This window comes from Cydia amplana, chromosome 2 (genome assembly GCF_948474715.1).
Source record: "Cydia amplana chromosome 2, ilCydAmpl1.1, whole genome shotgun sequence".
Classification (NCBI taxonomy): Eukaryota; Metazoa; Arthropoda; class Insecta; order Lepidoptera; family Tortricidae; genus Cydia; species Cydia amplana.
The window spans coordinates 18,839,324-18,855,494 of record NC_086070.1 but is presented as its reverse complement, the minus strand read 5'-3'; the positions used below and the strand labels follow the sequence as shown (position 1 = coordinate 18,855,494).

The 16,171-nt window shown below is 36.9% G+C and overlaps 1 protein-coding gene across 1 annotated transcript in view; it reads right to left on the bottom strand.

Annotated features, from left to right (window-relative positions):
* Window positions 1-218: 218 nt before the first annotated feature.
* The window catches only part of LOC134656599 (sodium channel protein Nach-like), a 38,797-nt gene continuing 22,844 nt past the window's right edge, over window positions 219-16,171 (bottom strand). Inside the window, exons 6-11 of the mRNA XM_063512155.1 lie at window positions 15,712-15,910; window positions 10,380-10,433; window positions 10,043-10,124; window positions 9,541-9,665; window positions 4,741-4,855; window positions 219-320 (exon numbers count right to left, since the gene is read on the bottom strand). Coding sequence (XP_063368225.1) covers window positions 4,755-4,855; window positions 9,541-9,665; window positions 10,043-10,124; window positions 10,380-10,433; window positions 15,712-15,910 — 561 coding nt within the window. The 3' untranslated portion in view covers window positions 219-320; window positions 4,741-4,754. The remainder of the gene's footprint in view (window positions 321-4,740; window positions 4,856-9,540; window positions 9,666-10,042; window positions 10,125-10,379; window positions 10,434-15,711; window positions 15,911-16,171) is intronic.

Here is a 16,171-nt window from a genome sequence, read left to right as displayed (position 1 = left end):
TAATACATTATTACACTAAGGTACTTACAAATTTTTAAACGATTAAAAATAGGTATAGATGATCATGGTACCTATAAAGAACCAAACGTAGAATGCTTGTGTGCTTGTACTTTAGGATTTGGGCTTCTTAGTTCTTCTAAAAAGCTTTTTCCTCTCAGCGCAGTGCTTGGTCTCGAAGCACACCAAGGCCTTGCGTCGGCAGTCGACGACGCACGCGCAGCCGGTCGGACACTCGGGGGGAGGCTCGGGGCACGCGCGGGGGGCCGCCGCGCCAATACAGGGGAACGAGCAGCGGACTGTACCACACTTCTCTCGAATTGCTACGAAAAAAGATACATTTATGTATGACAAGCTTTATGGATCTAAGTATTGGATCGTAACTTTACAAAGGACGGTAAAAGATCTTGTTAAACGGTAACATAACTGTATCAAAGTAATACTGTTTTTGTTTTTGTCTCAATTTTGCGTCAATTTATAGTCAGAACTGTAAGTATTTTATTTATTTATTTATAGTTTCTATAAAAATAATTGAAAACAATTTGCAAGTAGGTAATGCTAATAAAGGAGCTCTAAATTAAAAACGTTTAATTCAAGGTGTCACATTTGTTATTATGATTTTGATATTCCTCCGTATAGAAAAACCACGGAGGAAAGAGTCGAGTCAGTTTGTATGGAGAAATGACCGAGTGGTCGACTCTTTCTTCGGGTCCGTATACCTTAATGTCAGGTCAATAAAGCCGCATTTAGGCGGTTCAAGAATTTACATGCAGTATTACGTATATTGCTCACTACAGAGCACAAATGCATTCAGTCGATCGACCAAATACCGCAATGTAACGAAAATCGCATGCAAGTTTTTGAACTGTCTAAATGGGGCTTAGCAAATGAAGTTGATTATTTAAGATAAGAAAAAAAGATAAAAGCTGTTTATCCGTGACGATCACAAAACATGTACGGACATGTACAGACAACAACAACAGCAAGAAAAGAAGAAATTAATAAGTGTGCATGACGAAATGGACCCAACTCATCATAATGCTAGCTATAAAGCCAGCTCTGGTCTTCCGTAGGGCCCATTCGGTGATGCCACGACAGATAACACATAAAGCAACATATTGCTCTATAAATTTACGTGACATTATATTTTGAAAACTCGAATTAGCCTCCCATAGTCCCGTAAACCCATCAAACCGCAATCGTAGCCACATTTACTACGACGTAGCGCATAGCTACATGGAATATTAGCGGCCCGATTCGAACTTTAAGATACGTCAAATATTGCGTCTAGATACGATATGGATTAGATCAAAAGTGAGGTTTATTCAAAACGTCACTTTTGACACTGACATATCTAATCCACATCGTATCTAGACGGAATATTTTGACGTATCTTAAAGTTCGAATCGGGCAGTAGACCTAATTGTCTGATATTCCATGTAGAACTGGCCAATTCAAACGTACACTGACATCAAAATGATCGTCGATGATTATTTATCGTGTGTCTGCGAGCGATACAATACATGTACGGGCAAGTACGATTGAAATGCTCGATAACCAAACGATATAATTTTGATGCCAGTGTACTTTCTAATTAGCCTGATATTATAGTTATACCTCTGCGAATAGCTTAGCAAAGAAGAATCAAATTCTGTAGCGCCTTAACGCACAGCAAGCGTGTGGCATGCACCCTAAAAGCACGCTTGATTAAAGATTTAAAGTTTCTTTGCATCGAACGTTGGAGACCAAAATGGTGTATCAAAAAAGCATTGTAATACGCCAAATAAAAACACTGATTACACTGACCCCGAATAATACCCGAATTCAACCCCTAAGCGTATCTCTCTGTAAATTAAGTTACAGGGTCGTCGAGGTTGCTCAAATTGATTACAGGACTGAAACCAAGTCATTTTCTTGCCTTGCCTGTTTTTTATGTTATTTCTAAATGCAAACGGTTTGTAATAAAAATAATAATAAAGTTTTATTAGGTAATCAAACAACTAAGAGTAAATATGAATGATCATCATCATGCAACTTCCTATCGTTGCCCCAGCTTTTTGCCATGGTTCGTTAGTGCCTGAGGACCGCTTGATACAATGATACAAACATTAAAAAAACCGGCCAAGTGCGAGTCGGACTCGCGCACGGAGGGTTCCGCACCATCAACAAAAAATAGAGCAAAACAAGCAAAAAAACGGTCACCCATCCAAGTACTGACCCCGCCCGACGTTGCTTAACTTCGGTCAAAAATCACGTTTGTTGTATGGGAGCCCCACTTAAATCTTTGTTTTATTCTGTTTTTAGTATTTGTTGTTATAGCGGCAACAGAAATACATCATCTGTGAAAATTTCAACTGTCTAGCTATCACGGTTCGTGAGATACAGCCTGGTGACAGACGGACGGACGGACGGACGGACGGACAGCGGAGTCTTAGTAATAGGGTCCCGTTTTTACCCTTTGGGTACGGAACCCTAAAAAACATTATGCATCAATTAATAAATATTCCTAATGAAAAAGCAATTTCGACCCACAAATTTTAATCTAAAAACAAGTTACTCCTGAGACCACAAAAATTTTAATTGTTCGCGGTATCAATAAAAACCACCATAAAGAGTCAAATGACATCCCAATCACCAAAATCGGATCAGCCGAGTCGCAACTGGAACACACAATGCAAACATACATACCTATCCACATTATCCACCCGCAACCTAGATTATTAAAATTTAAAACCATAACATAGAATATACTCACGGTTGAAAAGCGCATTCATTATTGGATCATCGAAAGAAGTAATATTTGTCCGAGCTGCAAACATTGAACATGGAATTATTAATAGTATAAGAAAATGTAAACATTTTGTCGCCATTTCAAAAAAACTATTTTGAATTTATCATGAATTTGAGCTATTGTAATCGAAAATCATAATATTACATGACTGAGTTTAAAGAGAATAGGTCTATACTGACAGTGAAATGTCACAAGATAGGTACTCTTTGGTCACTAGATAATAAACAATTATACTTCATCGTTCTCAGCTCATACAAGTCTCATCAAAGAATATATACTGGGCCAACCAATAGGAACAAAAAAAACTATACTCATCCTTTTCTTTTGGGTGCTAGTACAAGTGTAAGACAAAGATAGTATGATTCTCTCTGTCTATGTTTGAAATCAAACAGACCTTTGACACACTATAATAGTCATGATCTCCTAGTGAGTATTGTATACTCAACATAGAATTAGTCAGAGCTTTACCTATTGGAATTGTGGGACTCAACTTGGATTGGACTCAACTATTTTAAGATAAATAAATTATTAAATCGCTATAAGAAAAATAATTATATTTATATTGACATGATATTGACATAATAAGAACTACACTCGATGGTTGCTCGATGGTCACAATAGATGCCAAAAAAGATGGAATCTATGTCAAAATAGATGCCAAAAAGACGAGTTTTGTCAGCAAAACTTGTACATTGCTTGTACAGATTTATGTTTAAACCTTTGAAACGGTTTAAAATTCTCTAAATAAATCAGTTGGCTTGCAGTCAACTTACAGTGGCAGCACGTAATATGATCATAACATTGATTAAAAGTGCAAACACAGAAGCAAGTGGGTTTATTCCAGCACAAAGACAAGATTACAGCACAGAACATCTGTAACTGATTACCGTAAGCATTTTTATACTGTAAGCATAGTCTAGTTGGTAGACAGCGACAGTGACCGTCCCTTAAGAGATGTCTGTAAATAGAATCTACACAAATATACATTTTCTGTTGTGAATAAGTAGGACTAGTAGGTAAGTATTTCGTCATCTACTCTATGTTTTTATTGCATGTATGTCTTCTCAAATTTTATTTGTTGATTTTTACAATAAGTTCTACATTAAAATCAAATAACTTTAGTTGTCCAATAATTAAATCTAAGTATCTGATTTTCAAAACACTTACTACTTATATTTAATCCCATATTTAGAGTCACGGACTCTATCATAAAGTGCAATATTCTTCAGCTTTAGCTTATTTATTTTTGTAAAACGCTTGTTTATTTATACATTACGGCCCGGAAGTATACTAATTTCCTGTTTTTATTTATTAGGTAGAATACAAATGTACAGAAAGAAATACAATTTGTTTGGCGCAATTTCTTTTCCATTACAAAATAAATTATATTCCTGACAAAGACGGGCCGGACTTTGAGCGTACGTACTAAACTTAACAAATAAATTAAAAGTTTACCGACTTCGAACGTCAGTATGTCGCTCTCAGAAGCTCCTCAAGTTCTATACTTTTAAGGGTGTATTTTTGGAAAGCCATATTTAGCTTCGAGTCGTAAAAACAACACTTTAAATACGTAAATTACAGGGAAATAATCGTTGCGAAAGTTTATTGTTTTTGTGGACTTTAACTGGGACCAGTATACCCATTACTGGTTGTTTATTTGTCGGACTAGGATATTTATAAACACGATTTCTTTTAACAGGTTGAAAAAAGTTTAAACGTATTTATCGCCAGTAAAAAGTAAGTTACTTACTTAAATATTTTTTTCAATTTCTAAATTCCAAACAACACTCTCACAGATAACACCTAATACGAACAATTAACATCTCCTTCATTGAAATCCGTCTTAGTTTAATGCTATAAAAATTGTGTCATAGAATAAGGCGGGTAAAACGTAAGAGTCGCGTCGATTTTGACGCTAGGGCTAGAACAATAGGGAGAGGAGGGTGACTTACCAAATTGCTGATGCTTATTGGCTGCGACTGCGGCGAATGCAGAGTAAGTACACGATCTCGATAACGCTAAGTAAAGATGCTCCGAAGAATACTCCACCCACACCACCAATGTCCACTGTAATTATACAGTCAAATTAATGATGTCCTTAAAAAAATTAACGTAAAACCACCCAAATATAGTCCAGTACTATAACTATAAGTATGGTTCACAAGTTTAATACGTAATTAAGTATAAATTTCAGTGTACTTTTTGGATTCCTCCGAGTTTTTCCTTCCATTTTTATAACTGTCTTGCCATAGAAATACGACATTGGAATAATAGTCACACCTGAAAGACGATATTCGAGTTAATTTTGGACTACATTTAGGAGCTCTTGGTCTATTATTTGGTGATTTTATGGTACCTATTTTGCCTATTAGTCTATAAAAATCATAAAAAGGTTTCATCCCTTTTTATTATCGAATCTGCAGCCTGCAGCGGTTTCTTTGTGCTAGAAATAATAATTAGAGACACACAGTGCTGCAAACTGATATCTGGAACACGCTAGGGAGGGTTTATAAATAGCCTAACTACTTATTTATAAATAGGTTGTATGTAAAAATTTCGCACATACAGCTCGTGCTAATAGGATAGGACGGTGGATACAGATACACAACACAACATATTTAAATCTTCAATATCAAAATTATAATGACGACTCATGCAAGCGTTAAGCTTTGCCATTATTTTACATTGTAACATGTAGGTACTTTATGGCGTGTCAACTATTTCCAGCATCATAAAACAAGTGGCGAGTGACACATCGCAAACAAGTATAATAGGGCGTTTTTAGGGTTCCGTAGCCAATGGCAAAAAACGGAACCCTTATAGATTCGTCATGTCTGTCTGTCTGTCTGTCCGTCTGTCCGTCTGTCTGTCCGTCCGTATGTCACAGCCAAACGAAACTCTAAGAACTCCGAAACTATAAGAACTATACTGTTGAAACTTGGTAAGTAGATTTATTCTGTAAACCGCATTAAGATTTTCACACAAAAATAGAAAAAAAACAATAAATTTTTGGGGTTCCCCATACTTCGAACTGAAACTCAAAAATTTTTGTTTCATCAAACCCATACGTGTGGGGTATCTATGGATAGGTCTTCAAAAATGATATTGAGGTTTCTAATGTCATTTTTTTCTAAACTGAATAGTTTGCGCGAGAGACACTTCCAAAGTGGTAAAATGTGTGTCCCCCCCCCCTGTAACTTCTAAAATAAGAGAATGATAAAACTAAAAAAAATATATGATGTACATTACCATGTAAACTTCCACCGAAAATTGGTTTGAACGAGATCTAGTGAGTAGTTTTTTTTTAATACGTCATAAATCGCCTAAATACGGAACCCTTCATGGGCGAGTCCGACTCGCACTTGGCCGCTTTTTTAAAGTTGTCCCCTACACTTTTTTTGCAAATTTGGGATTTTTTATGTTATTTCTACTCAGAATCACGAGCTCTTTCTATCCTAATAGGAGAAAAAAGTGTCCCAAAATTTCCATACATTTTCCGATTTTTCCATTCCGCGACCGCCATACAAAGTCTTTGAAAAATGGTGACGGAATGGAAATAAAAACCTTAGGACACTTTTTTTCTCCTATTAGGATAGAAAGAGCTCGTGATTCTGAGTAGAAATAACATAAAAAATCCCAAATTTGAAAAAAAAAGTGTAGGGGACAACATTAAAAAAACGCCCAATAACATCGCGAGTTTGCTACGCTACTTAAAACTTTCACCAACAGTCTCGAGAACTATTCGAAAACTTCCCTAATGATGGCATTTAGGGAACTAATCCATATACCTACTTTATGAGTACAGTTGAAGTAGAAAATGAAAATCACCTGGAAACTCCTTACGCCCAGGAGCGTTAGGGCTCATTTAGACGGCGCACGAACTCGTATACGATTTTAGTTACATCGCGGACCATTGCGGTTACATCAATCCAGCCGACCGATCAAATGACGCAATGTATATAATGAAACTCGCATGCGAGTTCTCGCACCGTCTAAATGAGCCCTAATGCTCAATTTCATAATCTTAGGCACTATCTATCTATCAAACAAATGAATGATAAGATTTCTTTTTAACTCGTAAGACATAGGTATTTGACGTATTATTTCCACCTTGGATATGCCAATGTCGAAACTAGATAAGTTGAATTACAGACTGAGTATATATTAATTAATATGCACAATTTGGTGAAGTTCCAATTACATGAGGAAATTCCAAGCATTCCGTACCCACTTCTATTTGATATTTTGATTGTGTGCAGATACTTAGGTACCTAGGTAGTTTCAAGGAGACCGGGTTAACTTTCCAGCATGAACGCGAACGTTCAATTAAACTTGCTTCAACTAAATTGGTTTACCAAATCTTTAGTACCTATAAGTAGTTATGAACCGTTGGTGCACAGATAAACCCTAATTTAAAGTTTCACGATTTTTACACATTAATAAATTGTACAACGCGACGTATTTAAGTTTTAATATTTACCTCCGACGTCTCGAGGACGTCGGAATAAACCCTAAAACTTAGATACGCGATTAATTCGCGGTGCACAGATAGTTTAAAGATTAATAAAATTAGGCGAATTTGACTTTGTTCATCTTTCCAAATTTCATCTAAATCGGTTCAGCAGTTCAGTTTTTTTTAACACGCTTTTATTAGGTCGACCTGTATGTAACTAAAATGTAATGGAATCTAAGGTAACTAATTTAACCATCTTCCAAGGATCATAGCATCTTGAAAATTGGCAGCTGTATGTAGTTTTGATGACAATACAATAATATGGTACTGTCGAACTGATCTGATGATGGAGACAGGAGGTGGCCATAGGAACTCTGTGATGAAACAACGCAACCTAATTGTGTTAGGGGTTTTTAGAATTGTCTCGATGAGTATTAGTTGTCTGTCGTAAGAAAAGTACAGTCAGCGATAAAAGCTTGTACCAAAAATGAAATTTTTGCTTAAAAGTTATTTAAAGTGTGAAGGGGTAACATACAGACAGAACAGACAGAGTTACTTTCGCATTTATAATATTCTTATTGAAGTGATACGATGGCATTTGACTACTAGTCAAATCGGTTTCTTTTTTCGAACTGTCCAAACGATTTTGCTACTATGGAATTTATATGAAACACTAGCATGTGCATAAGAGTTATGACAGAAAAGACTTGCACCCCGCGACCGTCAGCCGTCACGCAGCTGCCGAAGCCCTGCTGAACAGATATACTATCTGATGTAAATAAGCGTAATCTTGTAACATGATCCTTTTAATGTCAAGTCATGATTGGATACTGATTACGCCGTAAGGAAGGAATTTTCTTGTATGTATGTATGTAATGCCTAATTGATTGTAACCTAAAAGACACTTTATTTGACCCCCTTTAATGCAATCTTAATATGTAGTAGTTTAATTTTATATGTACTAACAGCCTCCTGTATTTCTAGATAATTATGATAATGAAGTATCAACATTGATTGGAAAGCTTCTTAGTTACTTTGCTCGCACGTAACGCCACTCCCAATGTGTAAAAGCGTAGGTCATGCACTTGCAATTCCATTGAATGTAACACATTCTAACGCAACTTTTTGCCATTGAATATATGCCTTGATGAGTCGTACATAAAATGAACTAGCTATATAAAAGAAAGTCATCGTTTTTATGGCTTCTCAGACATCACATCACTGACACCGACGTCCCCGCTCGATTATTAGCCTCATGAAACGCAAGTGGTCGCTAAGCTGTTTTTACCACTTCATAAACACCCCGCCGAGACAGGCAACACATAGTTGTTGAATTAATGGAAATCGCTAGAACAAACTTTGCTAAAAGGCTACTGACGGGCTCAGTATTTCAGTACATTATGTTAAAAAATTTAATCGGACCAAAGATAACAGTATTAAGAATAAAATTTATAAAACACCTAACGCTACCATATTTCAAAATGGGAAATGTAATAAATAAGTCATACTAGATTCGATGTTCCTTATATAGTTTCTATTGTCTAGGAGAGGACACTGACTTCTGTAACACAGGTCTTTACCTAGCTCAGAAGTCAGGGACTTCAAAACCCACTTAGTAACTTGTTTTTTGACAATAAAAAAAAAAAAAAAATATCACCACTTTGTTACGCTCTACAAGTGCTACACCGAAACCCGTAGCAGTGATTTCTGGCTATGTGGCAAAAATTATCAAATGATTGACTTCAATGGGTTGTTTAAAACTGTGAATGGAAATGCGAGTGTGTAAAATAGGCTTACGAAAAAAAATTTCCACAGCCGATTACAGAACCGCCTCCTTCTTGGAATTGAAGTTGGTTAAAAATACATATAACAACCTGCCTGTTCCGATCTCTGTATGTCTATGGGCCAGCAGTAATAGGCTCTAACTATAGACACTTTATTAGGACAACCTACTATCTCGCTATCCTCGTAACAAGCAGTTATTATATAACGTAACTACCTACTTGCTTATTTATAGCCCAGGTTATATTATCACTTTGAGTTAGATTTGTTTAATTTATACACTTTGCTTTGCGTTTGTTAAACAGTGCATTAAAAAAAATTCGCGCTGAATATTTGTAAGCTGGGGCCGATTCTAATTCAACAATTTGTAAAGGCTACAATGTTGTTTTGACACGACCTTAAAGATAAATCACACTGATCACATTTAATTAAAGGCTTATGCACTCATCGCGCATCACTTATTGGTTCACGGTGAGATCAAAATCGGCCACCAGTGCGCTGGGCTTTGCCTAGTTACCGACTAAAGCCATCTTATCCCTGATGGCATGGCGGCGAACTCGCAGCGTTGGCAGAGTGTTCAGCCTTACGACACCACGGGAACCTCGAGCTATTAGCTCTTTCGAAACGGGACTAGGCTCCCGGCTGGAACAAGAGAAATCTTTAGTTAGCGCGACGTTATTAAATAAATTTAAACGAAGTATATCACGTTTAATGAATGTTAAACACATTCCGATGTTTCATTATTTTACAGTACATATGGGGCTACTTTTCCGCACTAGTGCGTAAAATAGCACTTTTCGTGCGTAAGTCGAAACTTTAAAGTGCCATATGTACTGTAAAACGTTGTTCGATACACGTGCGAATAGGTAATTCGCAACCCGTGTCGATTTAAAACACTTTCTTCGGTCGTGTTTTAATTTATCGCCACTCGTTTCGAATTTCCTCTTTTTCGCACTTGTACCGAAAATAACTATTATTGAATAGCTTATTTGAGTGCACTTGTAGGTACAAAAACTTACTGAAATGAAACATACACAGCTTTGTAGTTTATTTCCTCGCAAGCCATTGGGCACCCACAGTTGGTGTTCGACTGCATCTTTTCTAAAATACAAATTTAAGGCAATTAATAATCATGTCCACGGTTACCACAATACTTCTTTAATATTCACTGAATAAAATAATTTTAAACTGGTTATAATGGTGCATAACATTTTTACCCCGTCAAGGGTTCGAAACGTCGGTAAATAATTAAAAAAAAATTGCATCTCATATATACAGCAATCTACAACATCAATTCACCATTTATAATAATGATACATTATAGGCATAGCTTATTTGTTAAAAACTCAAATTAACCTTTATTTTTATACAAGCATCCAAGTCCGGAAACGTTGCAAATATCATATCCATCTGAAAATGTATAGGGAGATTTTAAGACACACTGGAAAAAGTAATCAAAAAGATCGTGCTAGTCTTAATTTCCACCAATAATTGAATTAATTTCGTACAAAGCTAACACGTTCTTTGTACTAATTAAGAGAACGTAGGTGCTGTACTTAATGTATTAATTAAACATGGGTTCATTTATTCGTCTAGATTTTCTTATTTTACACGTTGAGAATGTAAGTTGTTATGTAACGCTCATACATTTACATAGACAGTCTAAGTTAATTTATTTCAAAAGTATATTTTGTGAGCCGGGAATTGTTTTCGTAAATACAGGCACATTTTTATCATGGACCTTAAAGGCAGATTTGCGACAAGGTATAAAACATAAATTGTGTATCACCGCCAGAGTTGGGCATTAATCGATTAACTTTTTATTAATTTAATTCGAATAAAAAAGTTAATCGTCAAATTTTAATCGCGATTAATTTAATCGCGATTAATTTAGTCGACATAACATACGATTGAAATTGAATTAATCTGCATATTAATCGAATAAATTTTCGATTAAATCTCGATTGAAAGTTGACAGTGGGTCATTATTGTACGTAAAAAAAAAGCCTTGCGTGCAGTGCAGATGGCAGCCAAACACTTTGTCATAAAAGTCGAGATGGGTGTAGATTTAAAATAAAAATAAAAAAATAAAATAAAAAGTCATTTATTGTCGCAAAACACAGTAACAAAATAAAACAACAAGGAAAAAGAAAAAAGACACAATAAGCACATAAGTCCAATAGGGTTGCTGACTGTATAAATATATATATGTTTAATTATAACTATGTAGAAGGAGAAGTTAGTTTGAACGTGACGTCGTGTGTGCGTTTCATATACACTAGTATCTAACCGTTCCGACAGTTCGAGAAAAAAAAAAGAACTTGATTTGACCTGACAGTCAACCACCCTATAAGGGCAATAAGCATTAATTACAGCAGCAGTAAAGTAGCGATAAGTATACATACATCTATTAATAACTACTTATCTAATAGGTATAACATTTAGAACTATTTGTTAACATATAAATACCTACTATTTAAGTGCGACAATAGGCTCGGGACTCAGCTTGTGCCGCGAGTCAGGTGACTGCACAGCGCTGTTTTTCAGCCCGTACCTGTCTCTTTGCGTATATAAAAGAAAATATGAATTGCTAGCTATAGGGGAATACATGCCTTCATAGCCTGTATTAACATTTAAGTAGGTGTTCATTTAAATCTAAATTTCAATTTTCTACCTATAGAAATATTTGTTCACGTCCAGCAATGGGGCCCTAATATGTTTTACTTTAATTTGATTTACATTTAGGTAAGTGTACATTGTTATGCAACTAATCATCGTTCACATTATTGTTCCCTTAAAAGAATTCTTTTAACATTATTTTTGAAGGTTGGTAATGACATATTAGTACGGAGAGGGGGTGGTAAATCATTCCATATTTTCGAGGCACGATAGCTAAAACTTCCTTGGAACCCTATAAATTTATGCTTTGGTACAATTAACTTATTAACATGCATACTTCGAACTCCTCGGTCTTTATCTTTTGGCCATCTAAGCTTTTTAAACAAATACTCAGGTCTGCGAGTTTGAACAATTTTATATACCTGTGTTGCTAGATGTACATGCCTCCGCGCCGCCATTTTTAGGGATTTCTTTTCATTAAAGAAAGGCGTGACATGCGCGCGCTTTGGCACGTTGTAACAGAATCTAGCACACGCGTTCTGTACCCGTTGAATAGTTCGTGCGGTCTTCGCATATAGCCGGGGCCCATAGACTATATCGCAATAGTTAAAGTGTGACAAAACTAAGGCTTCAACAAGGGTTTCTCGTACCTTTTCTGACAAGTGCTCCCTTAAAGTATAAAGGGTCTTTAAACGATAAAATGCGTTTCTAACCTTATTATTGACATGCTCACAAAAACGTAGTTCGCTATCCATTAAAATGCCTAGGTTTTTTGTAACATTAACCTGTTCAATTATTTGATCATCAACTTTAACAATTAGATTATTTTCTTTAATTTTCATACATTGTCCGGTAGTTCCGAGGATCATGAATTTGGTTTTTAAGGGATTTAAAACGAGCGTATTTTTAGCCGACCATCGCGATATTGCGCTTAGATCCAGATTTATTAGACTTTCAGCCATTTTTGTGTCACAGCTTTTGAAAGAGTAATAGACCTGGGTGTCATCTGCATACAGGTGTATCCTACAATTTTTAACGCACTTCAGAAGATCCGCCGTATACAGGATGAACAAAATTGGACTCAAAATCGACCCTTGAGGCGTGCCTCTTTCTATTGCTTTAACCTGTGATTTTTGCAACTCCCCTTCACTATTTTCAGTTTCTACATACTGGGTCCTATTGGTTAGATACGACTTAAACCATTCGCATGCTGTGTTTGATATACCGTAATAACGCATTTTAGCAAGTAGCAACTCAGGGCTCAAGCAATCGAAAGCGCGGGAAAAGTCCAATAAGACCAAAACGGTACCGCAGCCCTCGTCGGAGGCCGCCAGCACGTCGTCCACCACATGCGCAAGCGCCGTGGCCGTGCCGTGCCCGCTGCGGAAGCCAGACTGCGTTACGGGCAAAATTCGCTTGTTCGCTGGACTCGCCCATGAAGGGTTCCGTATTTAGGCGATTTATGACGTATAAAAAAAAACTACTTACTAGATCTCGTTCAAACCAATTTTCGGTGGAAGTTTACATGGTAATGTACATCATATATTTTTTTTAGTTTTATCATTCTCTTATTTTAGAAGTTACAGGGGGGGGGACACACATTTTACCACTTTGGAAGTGTCTCTCGCGCAAACTATTCAGTTTAGAAAAAAATGATATTAGAAACCTCAATATCATTTTTGAAGACCTATCCATAGATACCCCACACGTATGGGTTTGATGAAAAAAAAAATTTTGAGTTTCAGTTCGAAGTATGGGGAACCCCAAAAATTTATTGTTTTTTTTCTATTTTTGTGTGAAAATCTTAATGCGGTTCACAGAATACATCTACTTACCAAGTTTCAACAGTATAGTTCTTATAGTTTCGGAGAAAAGTGGCTGTGACATACGGACGGACAGACAGACGGACAGACGGACAGACGGACAGACAGACAGACAGACAGACAGACAGACATGACGAATCTATAAGGGTTCCGTTTTTTGCCATTTGGCTACGGAACCCTAAAAACGACACCTATGACGACTTTTATGTCAAAGTGCACGGCAGACATGTTGGATTCCGAAACTGTCATCATTTTCGAATTCTGCACTCCCTGAAACCTATAAAACGACACCCATGACGACTTTTATGTCAAAGTGCACGGCAGACATGTTGGATTCCGAAACTGTCATCATTTTCGAATTCTGCATTCCCTGAAACCTATAAAACGACACCCATGACGACTTTTATGTCAAAGTGCACGGCAGACATGTAGGATTCCGAAACTGTCATCATTTTCGAATTCTGCACTCCCTGAAACCTATAAAACGACACCCATGACGACTTTTATGTCAAAGTGCACGGCAGACATGTTGGATTCCGAAACTGTTATCATTTTCGAATTCTGCACTCCCTGAAACCTATAAAACCACACCCATGACGACTTTTATGTCAAAGTGCACGGCAGACATGTTGGATCCGAAACTGTCATCATTTTCGAATTCTGCACTCCCTGAAACCTATAAAACGACACCCATGGCGACATTTATGTCAAAGTGCACGGCAGACATGTTGTATTCCAAAATGGTCATCATTTTCGAATTCTGCACTCCCTGAAACCTATAAAACCACACCCATGACGACTTTTATGTCAAAGCGCACGGCAGACATGTTGGATTCCAAAACTGTCATCATTTTCGAATTCTGGACTCCCTGAAAGCTATAAAACGACACCCATGACGACTTTTATGTCAAAGTGCACGGCAGACATGTTTGATTCCAATACTGTCATCATTTTCGTATTCTGGACTCCCTGAAACCTATAAAAAGCGGCCAAGTGCGAGTCGGACTCGCCCATGAAGGGTTCCGTATTTAGGCGATTTATGACGTATAAAAAAAAACTACTTACTAGATCTCGTTCAAACCAATTTTCGGTGGAAGTTTACATGGTAATGTACATCATATATTTTTTTTAGTTTTATCATTCTCTTATTTTAGAAGTTACAGGGGGGGGGACACACATTTTACCACTTTGGAAGTGTCTCTCGCGCAAACTATTCAGTTTAGAAAAAAATGATATTAGAAACCTCAATATCATTTTTGAAGACCTATCCATAGATACCCCACACGTATGCGTTTGATGAAAAAAAAATTTTGAGTTTCATTTCGAAGTATGGGGAACCCCAAAAATTTATTGTTTTTTTTCTATTTTTGTGTGAAAATCTTAATGCGGTTCACAGAATACATCTACTTACCAAGTTTCAACAGTATAGTTCTTATAGTTTCGGAGAAAAGTGGCTGTGACATACGGACGGACAGACAGACGGACAGACGGACAGACGGACAGACGGACAGACAGACAGACAGACAGACAGACAGACATGACGAATCTATAAGGGTTCCGTTTTTTGCCATTTGGCTACGGAACCCTAAAAACGACACCTATGACGACTTTTATGTCAAAGTGCACGGCAGACATGTTGGATTCCAAAACTGTCATCATTTTCGAATTCTGCACTCCCTGAAACCTATAAAACGACACCTATGGCGACTTTTATGTTAAAGTGCACGGCAAACATGTCGGATTCCAAAACTGTCATCATTTTCGAATTCTGCACTCCCTGAAACCTATAAAACAACAAAGACCTTATTACAAAAGGCATAAGGTCCACCGATGTACAGTTAAGTGTGGGCGATGGTTCCTAAAATTAATCGAGAGAAAATTAGTCGAATAATTATTCGAATGAAAAAATTAATCGCGGAAATTAGTCGACGATTAATTTAATCGCGACTAATGTTAATCGAAGTTCTTCGAATAAAACTAATTAATCGCCACTTTTAATCGTCGCTCGCGATTAAATCGGTTAATTTTAATCGTTAATCGTTATTCGAATAAATTCTGCCCAACTCTGATCACCGCCTTATCCCTTAGGTTAATAATACTCTAACCATAATAAAGACTATGAATTATGAAGGATCTAAAACTAAACTTGTCCATTTAGAGATGCATGCATAATTACAAAAGGTGGCCTGTATGGCATGGTACTACAGCAGTGCTGGAAAACACAGATCTGCGCGAACGGAACATACTTAGCCTGGCCATGAAGTGATGAGTGCAGTTACACAGGTCGACTTGGAGCTTAGCCCTGCAGTACAGCACGCAGGCGCTGTATGAGTATCGCTGGAAAGGCCAGTGCTGCGCAAACGCCGGCTTCTCGCGCACGAGCAAGCAACCGCGTCGGAGTGGGTCCAAGCGGTGAATAGTCATGTCGCTCGTTATTGCTTCCGACTGTGGAAACGTAATGATTTCCCAACAGTTTATTATTAATTGTACCTACTTGGTTCAGTACTAAAACATACGTTTTATTCACTCTTTAGAGTAACGTTTCATACACACCTACAACTGAGATTATGAGAGCAACTTTAATTTTAAAATATTTTATTAAACTGTTTTAGGTAGAGACAAACCAAAGAAAGTCTGCAGCGCAATAATTTGACATCGAATTAAAAAACTACATATGGCAATGTTTTTAAGCAGTCAGTAAACGTC